At 39.7% G+C, this 15414-nt stretch overlaps 1 protein-coding gene across 7 annotated transcripts in view; it reads left to right on the top strand.

Moving 5' to 3' along the window:
• Positions 1-15414, top strand: part of LOC114697940 (WD repeat containing planar cell polarity effector) — a 302933-nt gene that overhangs the window by 164679 nt on the left and 122840 nt on the right. For all 7 annotated transcript variants that reach the window (XR_003735273.2, XR_005092299.1, XM_028876333.2 and 4 more), the window contains one exon: positions 869-992. Coding sequence is in view for 5 of the 7 variants with exons in the window: in XM_028876333.2 (XP_028732166.1) it covers positions 869-992 (124 nt within the window). In the remaining 2 variants the exon portion in view is untranslated. The remainder of the gene's footprint in view (positions 1-868; positions 993-15414) is intronic.

Genomic DNA, 15414 nt, shown 5'->3' with positions numbered 1-15414 from the left:
CTCCTATCCAAGGGTGTTTGTTTTCATGAAAGGACAAACCACGGAACCTTGTTTATGTCAGGATTTAGGGACAAGATACAGATTTTCATTGTTCTCCTAAAATTGCATCACAGACATATCTTACTCCAATATACAAGTCTTTATTTGTATTATTTAATTTTAATTATATATATATATATATATAGTTAGTTAGTTAGTTAGTCAGTCACTTAGTGAATGTGTGTGCGTGTGCGTGTGTGTGTGTGCATGTGTGTATGTGTGTGTGTGTGCATTGTGTGTGTGTGTGTGTGCATGTGCATTAGCCATAGTATATGTGTGGAAGTCAGAGAACTTGTGACTCCTCTGCCATATGGATGCTGGGGATTGAACTCAGGTCATCAGGCTTGGTAGCAGATGTCTTTCACTGCTGAGCTATCTTATTGGCCCCTTATTGGTATTTTTTAAGAAAACATTTCTACTGTGCTAATTTCATTTCCCTGTTCAAAAAGTTAGTTTTCTCCTTTCCAATTAAGAGAACACATAATGTTGAGCACACCGCAAATTGATTTTACTGGAAATACTAGTTCAAACTGTATTACTTTGATGAGTCACTGTTTTAATTACCCATTTGTGGTGAGACATTGGTTCATTATGGATTTCAATTTTGACAGCTTTTTGTTGCTCAGAGTCATTGTCAGCTTTGTCTCAAGTGACAGTTTATACACAGGTTTGTTTTTGTACCAGCTGTCATATTTTAATTTCATCTTTCCTGCAACAAGCTCACATTTCATCCAAATTTGCAGAACCTGACTGACTGCAAACACGAATAGTCTGTTGTAATTGAAGGAGTTTCTCTTATTTCAAGTGCTGCTATGTTTGAATTCCACAGCGCAGCTTGAGACAAGCCTTGGAACCTTCTATGCTCCAACAAGACCACTTCTGGATACAACTATTCTGGAGTACAGAGACCAGATCAGCAAGTATGCCAGGAGATTCTTCCACCACTTGCTCAGGTGAATGATACCGCCAGTTGGTGGGCATCAGCTACATGTTAAAGAGCTGCCTTTCATGAATGCTCCTCCATAATATGACCATTTTCTGACAGCTTTCCTCTTTAACAGAAAAATACACTGTATTAGTCTTTATTTGTTATTCCTTTCCTTTTTAGGAAATACTGAATATTATCTAGGGCCTTTACATCATCAGTAATACATTCTACCCTTTAATATGATACGAAAAGCTATGTGGAAAAGTCAACATGAAAATGTGAACTGAACTTTGTTCCTAGCCTAAACAAACATTCTGGTTTCAACTGAAGGCAGAACTCTGGGTCTGTGCTGTGAGGCTGTGAGGCAGTTGTTAGCTTGCTATCTTTTCTCCATTGTCCTTGCATACGATGTGGCATTGCCAACTTCACTGTAACTCATTTTTCTACTTTATATGTATATATAAGTGTTCTTTCAACCTTCCAAATTATTTGACAGTTTGATAAAAATGTCAAATATTGCTTTGAGAAAAAATATTCTGTAAGTTGGAGGAGAACATACATTCACAGAGAAGGATGGAAGGGAGATAAAAATCTGGATAGAAAGATTACAGACTCATAAATGCTGTGGTAACTAGTATTAAAATCAGGTAAATGGTTATTGTGAGAGTTATTTTCTGAAATGAAAAGAAATGTAATAGTGTACAGGTGACTGGGATGCTCAAATACATCAATCATGATCCATTTCTCAGGATGAGTGGTATATACCAGGGTCCGTTACAGATTCTCTCTTTCAGGTGTTTATGTGCCCTTACTGTATTCTGTACACGTGTGTTATAGTAAAACTTTGAGTTCTGTTTACAAAAAGGAAGGACTATGTGAAGGAGTTGACTTTTCTAATAATGTCCTTGTTGCCATGCTGTGCAGGACATTCAAAGACTTTGATAATAGTCTTTTATTTTTTATCAGAACAACTTTATAAGGGAGTGCTATCATGTCCTGAAGTAATAACCTCAGGCTTTAGAGAATCGGCTTACTTAGATGAACAACAAGTGGCCGTGGATCTAAGGCTGGTTCCACTGTTTTTTACTCATTCCTGAAGACACTTACTATAACTTGTTGTTTAGTTTTCAGATACTACCTTCCAAAATAACTGTGAGTTGTCATCTGTGCAAGAATAGGCTGACTGACAGATGTTCAACTGTCCCAAGGGTGGGGGGGGGAGACTCAGATTGGTCAAGCTTGAGGACAGGCATTTGTGCTCCATAATTAATTTTATCTATATATAAAGTGGTACTTTGAACTCTACACAGCAGTGAGGCCTTTAGAAAATCATATTTTTGGAAGCCAGGGAATGTTAATATATTGCAAGAGTTATTATCTGTAATTGAATCTTGCCTTTTTATCTGAATGGTGTTAGCATATTTCCAGAGACTCTTCATCTTGAATGTGGCAGTCTTCATCCATGAGCATATCCTAAACACCAGGGTTAAAGGCACGCGTGCTTGAACTTACGGCTTTGCTCGTTGCTTTCCTTGCTGCTTTGTTTTTCTTGTTTCTGGGGAAGATTGGTGAGTGAACTTCTTAACTAAAAAGCTCAGAGAGATCACTGTGGTTTTGGCCTCTTGATTTTACAGCAGTTGTTTGTATTTTTACAACCTCTGCCCTAGGAAGCTCATCCATGAACGTGAATATTCTTCCTCTATAGGTTTTAAATTGGGTGTTCTGTGACAGGGTGACTCTTACTGCTGCCATCAGGATGATATTTAAACTGTCTGTTTGGCCCTGTGAGCTGTTTCTCTTCGGGAATGCTTACTTTTTCATGTTCCTGTGTTTGAATGCTTTTAGTTGCAATGAAATTCACTAGTTTCTCTTTCAGTAGTAGGCTACACAGGGCATTAAAAAAAGAAATGGGAGCTGGTGGCGCACGCCTTTAATCCCAGCACTCGGGAAGCAGAGCCAGGTGGATCTCTGTAACTTGGAGGCCAGAGCTCTTGTCTACAGAGCGAGATCCAGGACAGGCACCAAAGCTACACAGAGAAACCCATCTTGAAAAACCAAAAAAGAAAAAAAGAAAAGAGAAATGTATGTTAGTAGAAACTGAATGAGATAGCCTAAGTTGGAAACATCCTTTTGTTTAATCTGCCAAGAAGTTTTATCTAGAGGAAATGAAACGGTCAAGATGCCTTTTTTTAAAACAGTGGGACCTGGTAGGATTGCATGAGACTTCCTGGTTTGGCTGGCCATTGCTTTAACGCTCCCTAAAAACTTATTAAAGAATTAAGGGCACCTTGGGGCATTTTAAATTGCAGAAGAAGACAGGAGCCTCACGGAGATGGGAACGTAGCTGAGGTTTTCGAGTGGGACTCAGGCGGGATTCCTGATGAGGGGGATGCTGCATTTTCCTTACTTTGATACAGCGTACAAAGGCTGAGGTCACAGTCTGACTTTGTGCTAATAGAGAAGTGTATGTGTGGTTGTCAAAACAAATGTTTGTGTACAATTTAGGTTTTGTTCTTGTTGGAGAGCAATTCTCCAGACATCTTTCTGTGTCTCTTGGCTTTTCAAGTTCAAACATACTTAAACTGTAAGAATTATTTCTCATATCTTGAGAACTCTTTGTATGTGTTCAAAATTGCTGAGTTTCAAAAAGAAATGTTCCCTGATAGTATCAGTCATTCAATAAAGTGTTTACTTTAATAAAGTTAAAGAAGTAATAGTCTATTTATAAAAATTGTTAAGCTGCAGGACACCTACAAAAAATAAATGCAGCTTTGCCTGAAATATGCTTAGAAAGTAGTTCTTCACCTTTCCACCTCTGTGAAACTGAATAGTCTTCAGAGCACTTAGTGGGGAACCATTACCAAATAAGAGCTTTCCATCCCAAACCAACAGAAACTGTGATAGGAATAAGTAAATACTGACGAAATGAAAAAACAAACATTTCACATGACTATGTCCCATAGGAAGCTTATTTCGTCAGTATGAAAGTAGAATGATTTATAGTTAATGATTTATTTTAATTAATTTTCTTTTCAAATATAAGGCTACTGTTTTCTGATACAGTGATATGAATATGATTCTGTCATAAAGGCAGGTGCTTTTGAAATGCTTATAAAATAGTAAGCTATTTTGAGGAAGAAGACTTACTGCTTAAAAATAAAAGTATGGTATTTATTATTTTATGTAGAGGAATATAAGAATACATGTGTTGTCCCTTACACACAAAAAATTAAAATGTATTGGTGTAGATAAGAACAGATAAGTGGCTAGATGTGTGGTAACAGTTGTACCGTGATGCTAGAGCACAGATGGTCCATGTTTATTCTGTCAACTTTGCTGTATAGCTGTACATTTCTGTAAGAGAATGTGGCTAGTATATATTGTGTTGGCGTTAATATTTGTACTAATAATTTAGGAAGAAGGGAAGAGCCAACCAGGGATTGAAAAACCTGAAATTTTGAGCCAAAATAAATCTTACTTCCTTTTGTTTCTCTTTTGATATTTATCACAGCAACAAAAAATCCAACCCATGGGGCAGGACAGAAAGTGCAATGGTAAAGAATGCATACAGGTCTTTCAGAGGACTTGAGTTTGGGTCTCAGCATCCATGTCAGGTGGCTAGCAGCCTCCTTTAACTCCTGGGGATCTGATGCCTTCTTCTGACCTCCATGGGCACATGCATGCACACAGACAGAAACATGCACACATGTACATAAGAATTTTAAAGAACCTTGGTGTATGCCACTGAAAGCAAACCTGACATTTCTGCCTTGTTGTTTACCTGCTCAGTTATGATGTCTGAAAACTACAGCGTTAAAATGAAAGCACATACTTAACTTAAAAAAAGAATTAGGGGCTGGAGAGATGGCTCTGTGTTTAAGAGTACATGTTTATCTTGCAGAGGACCTAGGTTCAGTTCCCAGCACCCACTGGTAATTCCAGTTTCAGAGGGCTCAATGCCTTCTTCTGACCTGTGGAGAAGCCAAGCATGCATGTGATGCACAGACATTCACGCAGGCAAAACACTTAACACAGAAAATGAATACATCTAATTCAATTTTTAAAAAACTCTTAGGCTATTTAACTATTAATAGAGAAACAGTTGGGGAGGTGAAATTTCTTTTTAGTTTTGAGGCTCCTCTGGTCGCTGAGACACCACAATCTTTTTGTTTCTGGCTCCTTTGAATTTGTAATATCAGACATAAGGTCTCTGAGATAAGCTTTACTTACTTAGGGAGTTCTAGGTTTCCCAAGTCCAAGTGCACACTACTGAGAATGTCAGTAGTAAGTTAGGAAGATTGGCGCACAGGACAGTAGTTAGTGTACCTTCAAATCCATCCACAGCAGCGCTGTCTGCTGATTCTGACTCTCATAACCATAGTCACCTGCGTGCTAAGTATAACCTTGTTATGACGAAACCTACTTGTGACAGTGTTAGGCAATTGGGAATCTTAGGTCATTTAAGGGTGCTCCTCAGAATTAAGCCATTGCTAAGCAAATGTTGCCTAATGTTCGCCTGAGGCCATTTTCTCTTAGCAAACCTGTAGTCAGAACTTCTTAAAGACATAAAGATGTTGATCTGTGTTAAGTCTTTCCTTTAGGAAGAAATAATTGTTACCCAAAGGAAGGCAATCCTAAGAAGTGATAAGATTATGATTTTAGGCCCTAGTACTCCTCATGGTTACAGGAGAAAGGTTTTTTGTTTTTGAAACTTTGGACTTTTATTTTAGTTAACAAAGAGTACTTCTGTGTATTTATAGAGAACAGTGTGAATTGAATCAAGTTAATTAACATACCTGTCATCTCATCAATTTATTATTTTCTATACAGAGGGTTTTGTATTTTAGCAAATTAGAAAGATGTAATACATTGTTATCAACTGTGGTTGCCACACAGTACAACAGATCATGACAACTCACGCTGCCAGTCTGGTGGAGGCACGCTGTCCATGAGATGAACATCGTCCCGTTCTCTGTGCCTTCCCCTCAGACTGTGTTTCCGAGGTAATTTAGTAGCACTTGGCACTGAGTAGAATGCCCATTCCAGGAGGGACTCACTGGGTCCACACATTCCCCTAGGAAATCATTCCTCTCCCAGCACCATGAGGTACTGAATTCAAATTTGTGCTAGTTGGCTATTAGTTAATCTTCCAACAGCCCAATTTAAATAGGTATTTCCCCATTTCAAGTCACTGCATGTCCTTGACCACAGATGCCAGGGCCGATTATAGAAAGCAGGAGTCAGCTAACTATAACCTGCCTCCCAGGTTTGTAATATAATGCCATTGGAACGCAGTCCAGCCCGTTTGTTTCCATAACACCTATGGTTGCTTGCAAGCTGTAGTTGTGACAGGGTTGTGTACCCCTCAAAGTATATTTACTCTCTGGCCCTTGACAGAGAAAGTTTGCAAGCACCTGCTACAAACAAATAGCAGCAGAGACCCACCGTTTGGGAGCATGTGTCGTGAGTGCCAAAGGAAGAGGAGACAAGTGTCATTTGTAACACGGACTCAATCTCTTCGGAAGTAGAAGTCAGTGGAGTTGATCTTAGCACTGAGGGTTTTCGGGGTACTGTATAGGAATGAAGGTAATTCTTTTTTAAAGATTTATTTTTATTTCCTGTGAATGAGCCTTTTGCCCATATGTATATCTGCAAACTGTGTGTGTGCTTCGTGCACATGGAGGCCAGAAGAGGGTGTCAGACTCCCTGGGACTGGAGTTGCAGGTGCTAGTACAGTCCTTACATTTTTAAACATTTTTTTCTTAAACGCTTTCCAGTATTTATTAAAAATATATATCACCACAAACTAGTCCATTAAATTTATGTTTTCATTTAGCAGAAAGGTCTTTGATTAGTAGCTAAACACTTGTAATCATCAAAAGACAAATGCTATATCTAACAAGAAAGACAAGCTTCAGTCTTCACCCATGGTAGGGCTAGGTTCCACAGAACAGCATGCATACCTGTGAAATGTGTATGTTGATATTATAATAGCATCAGTGAGTGGGCTGATAGGCTAAATTTACACTATATTTTTATTTTTTTAATTATTTGAAACAATTTTTAAATTTAAATATATTTTGATCATATTCTATTGTAGAATATTATTTCAAGGTGTGTTACTTTTGTTTATGCTCTGGAACGTGTTTGTTTAGTGATGCAAACATGTGTTTGAATAAATAAAATTCACCTGTAGTCAGGAGGCTGAATCAGCAACTAGCTGACAGGAAGTGGTAGGGAGGAGCCAGGGGAGAAAGGGTTTATAAGGAGGGGCCAGGAGAAGCACCAGGGCTTTTTGGAGGACTCAAGCAAGGAGAGGAAGTGAGCTACTTGTGGTTCAGCCTCTCTAAGGAGCAGAGTTCCACCTTAACCTTTGAACCTTGAGTTCTTCCGAGGGACAGAGGTTTAGTTAGGTCCCTGTCGTAGTTTTGCAAGAGTTGGAGCGGAGGCAACAGATTTCCCTCTGGCCACGGCCCTTGCGGCCTAACCGCTGCTGGTGGTGGTGGAGCTGCAGTTGCTGATTCAGACAGCTGTGGCCTAAAAGACAGCAGCCATTTAAAAAAGGACAATATTCTTCCCCTTCCCCAAGTCCTTCTAGATCCTCTCCCCCAACTACCCATTCAACTTGAAGTTCTTTCTCAAAAAAGCAAGCAAAAACCCAATACAATAATAACAAAACCATACCCCAAAAGAAAACAAAACCAAAACCAAACAGATACCAGACTGTAACCAAACAAAAACAAAACAACAAAAATTCAGTAGAGTCCATTTTATGTTGGTCAACTATTCTTGACTGTGAGGCCTGGCCTGGAGTGGTTGATACATCCAGTGTCACTGTATTGGAAAAAACTGATTTTCCCTCTCCCAGCAGGTAGAAATGACAGTTCAGTTGTTAACCTTTATCCTGGTGGCTAGATATTCATTCATTCATTAATTTTTTTTTTAAAACAAGAGCAGAGCATAGATAAATCATAGCAAAAATATCAGGGTCCTAGGGAGAATAGCTACAGTGAGAGAAGCTGGTGAGCTGGAGTGAGAAGGGCTAGGCAGGATGCTAGCAGGGACTCCAAAATGTGTAACAGGTACTTGTGACACTGAGGGAGCCTGGTGATGAGCTTTGATGTGCTGATAGGCACAGGGAGCCAATGTCCCTCCTGCCAGAGGTAAGGGAGATGGCTCCTTTGGGTAGAAGGGAACCCACTTCATAAGTTCCTGAGGAATGCTAACATTCATTTAGTCACTGGAAATCCTCCTATAGTTCAGGTTGAACTCATTTATTGCTATTTGACTGCCTTTGGAGTTTGGACAAAGACATGCAGGAATTTGCCATTTACTCCCTCATTTCTCAAATCTTGTCTTGAGCTTTGCCTGTAATGTTGCTGTGAGCATCCTTGTTTGTGTCTTTAGTACAAATGTGCAGATCCTTTCGAATTCATTGACCCACTTTGCTTATGTTGTGAATTCTCTGTTCACTCTGTTGGAATATTGACCTTTTTGTTTGTTTTTAAATTTTTATTTAATTCTTAGGTTTTAAGAAAAGGAGATGGTTGGGTCTTGCCCTCGCTCCTTCACTCCAGTTCCTCTCCTCAGCCCCACTCCTGCTGTGGGATCTTTTTCTTCTTGATTTTGACATCTTTCATACATTGCAAATACTTTTGAAACCCACTTGCTACTTATTTTTCAGTTCAGTGCACATTTTCTGACTGTTCTTTCAATAGACGTTTTAAATGACCAATGTTACTGTGTTTTGTGATTGCTTGCTTGCCGTCTTGCATCTTTCTAAGATCATAGAAATTTTCTATAATCAGTAACCTGCTTATTTCAGTCATCTCTGACTTTATGCTTCACATTTTCTTCCTCCAGTACTCTGAAAATAATTTAGCATAATAAATAATGTACAGATCCAGCTTCATTTTCTCCCAGCTCTAGCTAGTTATCTCATGTCATGTTCATAATGTTCTCGTGACATCTGAGCCCATTTTTATTCCACACTTACAATTATGAGACAATTTTTGACAGCAGTCACAAAGTTGAACTCGTCTGGTGGATCTGTGCACTCATGTGCATGCATGCCCACAAACTTCACATATCACAAGTAATCTAAATTTCCAGTTTTCTTAACAAAATAGTAGCAAATCCTGGGTCATTTGCTGTTACTGAGGCTGGGTTTTTGTGTGTAATATATGCATATATGTGTACGGTTCTCTCTCTCTTGTTTTCTGTGTGTGTGTGTGTGTGTGTATGTATGTATGTATGTATGTATGTATGTATGCAGGTGGAGACCTAAGGCTGACATCACATGTCTTCCTCACTCAGTGTCCACTCTATCCCCTGAGGCAGGATCTCTCACTGAATCATATGTTTGCCTTTGCAGCTAGTCTGGCAAGCCAGCTTGCTCCAGGGATGTCTTGTCTCAAGGAAGCTGGGATAAAAGGCAGATCACCAAGCCCACCTGGCTTTCATATGGATTCTGGGCATGGAAACACCTTAACACAGGGTATTAAAAATAACTTCTCCATCCTCTTACCTTGTTAAATACATTTGCTTTGACTTCTTGTTCCTACTGACCTATACTTAGAGCAACATTCCTGTGCCCATACAGTTAGCTGTTTCATTTGTTAGAACTTTTTTTTAAGATGGTGTCCTGGTTTGCTCTGGTCAACTTTACACAACTGGACCCACCTGGGAATGGGGCCCTCATCAAATTGGCCTGGAGGTATGTCCATGGAGCATTTTTCTGAAGTGATTGATGGAGGAGGTTCAGCCCACTGTGGGTGGTGACAGCCCCGGGAGGGTGGTCCTGGGTTCTATAAGAAAGCAAGCTGCACAAGACACAGGAAGAAGCCAGTAAGCAGCATTTTCCCTGGTCTCCACTTCAGTACCTGCTTCCAGGTGCCTGTCTTGAGCTCCTACACAGGCTTCCCTCAGTGGTGGACCAGAAAGTATAAGCTGAAGTAACCCCTTTTCTCCCCCTGGTTGTTTCTGTTTGGTGTCTCATCACAGCAACAGAGAAGTAACCTAATACGGATGGGGGCTTGCCATGTTGTCCAGCTCGCTGTAGAACCAAGGCTTCAGTGATATAGACTACAGCTGTGTGCCTTGGGCCCGGCTCCATCTACCCCAAGTGTAGATGCCATCCAGAGAGCTAGGCTTCAGAGTGTTCCTGTGTCATAGTTTCAGTTTCTCAGATGGACTCCAGTGTTGTTTTAAGCAAGTCTTTGGAGGCTTTTGATTAGAATGCCATGACACACACAAGTATGTGTGTTAATTTTGTAAAGAACTGATATGTTTGTATGCTTCATTCTTCTGTGAAGAAAAACATGTTCTCTTCATTCATTTAATTTTGTAGTTTGTTTTTGCAGACATATCTCCTTCCTTCTAAGTAGTATATCTGTTGCTAATACTGCTGTTTTTTTCTTCTAATTAAACTTCATAACTGGTGAGTCTTGGTATGTGAGAAATAGTGTGTGACTCTTCTGGAACTTTAAAATTTATTTCTAATAATTTTGTAATTAATTTGGCTTCTGAGGTGGGCATAAAATTGTCTACAGATAATCATCATGCCCCTATGCATCATACATTTACACTCTAATTCTGTGTAGTGAATAATTATGTTAAGATTCTTGTCTTACTTGTGACTTCAGTGAAAAGATGCTACTCATTCATAGTTTGGTGTGATGCTGTTGTCATATACACTGTTACGTTTTTATGCATTTCTTGTCTCCCCACAATGCTAATCATAATTCCCGTCTCACTGAACGTTTGCTAAGTCTTTAAATCTATAAATTTTAATCTTCCACTATCCCTGTTCTGTAAGGATAATTATTTCATCTGTAGGTTTTCTAATAATAAGCCTTCTTTATATTCTCGGAAGACTGCTGGGGTGGGTAATCTTCATTGTCAAGTTGACTGGATTTAGAGTCACCTAGGAAACATGCCTCTGGGCATGCTGTGTTGGCCTTTTCCAGAGAGGTTTAACTGGGGGACCCGCCCCGGATGTGGGTAGCACTGTTGCATGCTGGTTGCTGGCACGTCTCTCTCACTGCAGTGGGGATGTCCACTTCTCCCTGCTGCGGCCATGTCTTCCCACCGTAATGCTGGGCCCCTTTTCAACTGGTGAGAACGAGCGCTCTCCCTCAGTGCTGCCACACATTTTGTCATGGCACTAGAAAAAGGAACGAATGAAATACTTTCTTGGAAGTGGAGCATTTGAATGAAGAATCACAGAAACATGGTGAGCAATCTATGAGTAGCCATGAGAACCAAAGTTTTGCTTCCACAAATTAAACCATTTTTGATAGCAGCTGTGGCCTTGTGACTCAAAAACTAGGCTTCTTCTATGTGTATTTTCCAGTTTGGTTTCACAGTTGCATGAAACACTCCTAAGGTTGTGATTAGCTTTCAATCCTAGTGTTGTTTTTCATTTTTAAAACTTTAAAATTTTAGAATTAAAAATATACAAATAAGTGAAAATAATTGCAGTCAACATCTAGATGTTAATATGTCTAGTTAGATGGCTTTTGGCTTTTGACAAGGACAAAATAATTCACTCTTATTTTTGTAAAGGTGATTTGTGTTCACAAAACAGAAATCAAACAGTTATGATCCACAAGCATAGAAGTAATCTAGTGCCCACACACTGCAGTACCCAGAAACAAACAAAAAAAAGGATGTTAACTCTAGAAATTAGGATTAGAAAAGAAATTACCTTGTTAGTGTAAGAATACAGCCGTGTAAATAAAATTGAAAGCTGTAGGAAAGAGAAATAGAAAAAATAAAGCCTCCATCCACTTCAATGCAGAGCCCAGCAGATGCCCCTGAAGAGTGATGGACTAGAAGCTGGGTGTGCTGCCTTGTGCCTGTAACCCCAGGATTCAGGAGGCTGAATGGAGATTACCATGACTTCAATGCTAGCTATACAGCAAGACTCTGTCTTTTAAACAGTAATGTAATTAGTTAAAAACTGAATATTTTATAATCTTTTCAGAAAGATCATTTAGAAAACAGTGTTGTCATGTCAGTATTAGAAAAAGGCATGTATTAAAGCTTATTAATTCTTATTAATTCCTATAACATATTTTAAATTAAAATTAAGTATTTCTTGACTTTCTTTTTTTTGTAAATATTATTCATGCCCAGTGATGATTCACGCCTTTAATCTCAGTACTAGTGAGACAGAAGCAAGTGGATCTCTGTGAGTTTGAGGCCAGCCTGGTCTTCACAGAGAGTTCTAGGCCAGCTGAACTATGTAGTGACACCCTATCTCAAATAAAAATAAAAATAAATGTAGCTAGAGTTTTCCTGCCAGTCCCACAGCCGCTCAGACCCAAACAAGTAAACACAGAGACTTATATTGCTTACAAACTATATGGCCATACCAGGCTTCTTGCTAACTGTTCTTATATCTTAAATTAATCCATTTCTATAAATCTATACCTTGCCACATGGCTTGTGGCTTACCAGGATCTTCACATGCTGTTTGTCATGGCGGCGGCTGGCAGTGTCTCTGACTCAGCCTTCCACTTCCCAGAATTCTCCTCCTCCTTGTCCCACCTATACTTCCTCCTTGCTGACTACTGGCCAATCAGTGTTTTATTTACTAACCAACCAGAGCAACACAGTTGCCATACAGAACATCTCATGGCAAATAAACATCATTAATTTATTCCACAACTATTTATCAAGTGCCCACATACCAGGAGTGGAGAATGGTGCTCAGTCACAGAAACTCTACCTTGCTGATGACTGCTGAGGTTGTAACTCATGTTCAGAATAAGTGGCCCATCAGCATCATGGATATTCAAGGCTGTGCATGAATTATTCAGTACCTATTTTGGCCACAGTGTTAAGGTTTCTTAGTCCACTGTGTATAAATATTTCTGACTTATTCTCATCTATTTTTGCCTATCCATTTTATTTTATTTTCTGTAACTCACCTGTAGTTTACTCTTTAAAAGCTTTAATATCTTATGGCCACATGCCTAGGTGATTAAAGTTACTTTGAATCTTAACCTAGATTATTCTCTCACTTTCCTTCATCTTGTCCTGTCATGAAAACACTTTACTAAGATCTATAGAATGGCTATATATCTTATTTACTGTGTTCCATGATGTCTGAATGATTGGTTTTTATCATCGTGGTTCAGATGTTTTTCATAAGAGCCATGTCTGAGCCAGCTGCGCTGATTAGTCATCCTAATAGGTTCTGTTCAATGGATGTGGCTTTCATGTTGAGTTAATTGATACATAGTGGAAGGCCTACCACTGGAGTGGAAGGAAAGCTCGGAGAATCATTGGAAAGGGATGGGCTATAGCACACGGGGGTTTGAGCACAAGAAGGGAGAAACAACAGGTGCCATGAGCCGTTACCAACATTTTCAAATAAACATGTATGTTAGCTTGAAGCCTTGGCTGAGCACAGGCCATCTGTGTGCAGAGAAGGACACTGGGTATCGAGAAGCAGCTCAGTAGGAAGGGTTCGGACCGAGGAAGGTGCCTTGTGAGGAAGGATGAAAGGCACTCTTTCAGGGTATCTAAGGGAATCCTCTATTTAAAACTGTTCAGAATAAGGTATGATGGCAAGTTAAGTAGTTTTCAATTTCAGTTGGAAAGATTGAAATGGTTCTGAGGGAAAAAAGTGAACAGAGTTGGTGGCAGGGTTAAAAGTCATTTTTATTAGCTTTGGTGGACCATGAAGACATTGCCTGGTGTCACCTAACCCTCTAGACTTGGACCATACTTCAAATTTGGTGACTACCCAGAGTAAAGTCACTCCAGGCCTGTCTTCTGTTGTTTGGCTTATGGTCTAGTCAGAGCTGAGGATTGTTTTCATTTGCTTTGTTTGGGGAAAGACTTTATTGGTAATGTTTTAATGAATATTTTTTTTCCTATCCACAAAACCTGCCAGTCTGACTCTCCAAGAAATGTTTGGAAATGTGTAGTTTTTCCCATCAGGGAATTTCCCATCAAGGGGCATTTTGTTTGTTTCTGGTTTGGAGATCTTAAAAAGCAAAGCCTCGGGGTTTTATGAAGACTCTCACTTCTGCTGGGCCTGCCCTCTGCCATGTTTGTTGTTTTCACAGTGCCCGGGCTGTGCTTTGCCCTCCCACCAGCAGAGCTCAAGAGAGCCAGGTTCTCCTAATTGTCCTTCACTGTAGCTGTACTAACAGATTTGGGGCATAGCTCATTGATGCTTGTGTTTGCATTTTCCTTATGGCTAAATGACGTGGACTGAGTCTGTGCTCAGGTGTTTATTTCCATCTATATTCCTTTGGTTGAAATGTCTCCTGAGTGGTTTTTGCCTATTTTCTAATTGGAATGTTTAAACATTACTTTTTAAATATTTGTGGAGTTTCCTTGCAAATGCAGGTAAGCAAAAGAGACTACTTACTTCATAAGCAAGAGAAATTCGGAAGGCGGTTTGTTGATATTATGAATGTTTAAATGTAGATGAAAGAACCAGAATGATGTTTGTTTTTTACTAAGATTCAAACACTGTGGAAGTAGTATTGAGATAATGAACATAAAAGGGAGGAAGGGGAAAGAGAAAAGGAGAAATGATTCAGGGGCAAGAAGGAAAAGGCAGAGAGGGAGGTTGTGATTAGCTTTAATAGTCAGCTGGCCACAGCTAGATTCATCTGAGAGGAGAACCTTGATTGAGGAATTGCCTGGATCAGCTTAGTCTATGGGCTAAGGGCTAAGTCTATAGAATTCTACTAACTGATAGAAGAGAGCCCAACCTACTTTGGGTAGCATCATTCCTCAGGCAGGTGGTCCTCAGCCCTATAAAAAATACTCTAACAAGCAGAAGCCAGACAGCAGCATTCCTCCCTGGTTCCTTCCTTGAGTTTCTGTCCTCATTGTCCCCTGTGAGTAATGGACTGTGAGCTGGAAGTATAAGCCCCAGAAACCCTGTCCTTCTCAAGTGGTTTTTGGTCAGAATGTAACTAGGACAGGAGATAAGAGGTACATGGGCTCAGTCTGAGAATACCCTCAGAAGCAAAGTTTTTTGTAGGGGTCTGTAACACAGCTCCAGAGCTAGTGTGTGGTGAATCTGGGTGTCCACAGGAAAGTGTAAATGTTTTAGATGAGTCTTAACTTACTAAGTGAAGAAGATGACCTCTTTTAAATTACATTTAAGTCATTAGTGATGGAGTTTAAAGAGCATTGGAACTGGTTGTGGTAGTGTAGACCCATAATCTCAGTACATGTGAGGCTGTGGCAGGAGGATTGATTTCAAGGCCAAAAACCTGGGCTATAGAGCCCTTGTCCCAAAGCATTGCAATCGAGGGATATTATTTCCACTGAAGTCCTTCTAAAGACTGAGGCCTATGCAGACTCTGTAGTTGTATGGAGAAATCAGATGGCCTGCTTCTACTGTCTTTCCAGGGTATTGTATCTAATGACAATTACTAGAAAACACTTGGCACCTGTAATTAATTCTGCAG

The sequence above is a fragment of the Peromyscus leucopus genome, chromosome 10, assembly GCF_004664715.2.
Source record: "Peromyscus leucopus breed LL Stock chromosome 10, UCI_PerLeu_2.1, whole genome shotgun sequence".
Taxonomy (NCBI): domain Eukaryota; kingdom Metazoa; phylum Chordata; class Mammalia; order Rodentia; family Cricetidae; genus Peromyscus; species Peromyscus leucopus.
The sequence above is the reverse complement of the archived record's forward strand: the minus strand, read 5'-3'. Positions and strand labels throughout refer to the sequence as shown.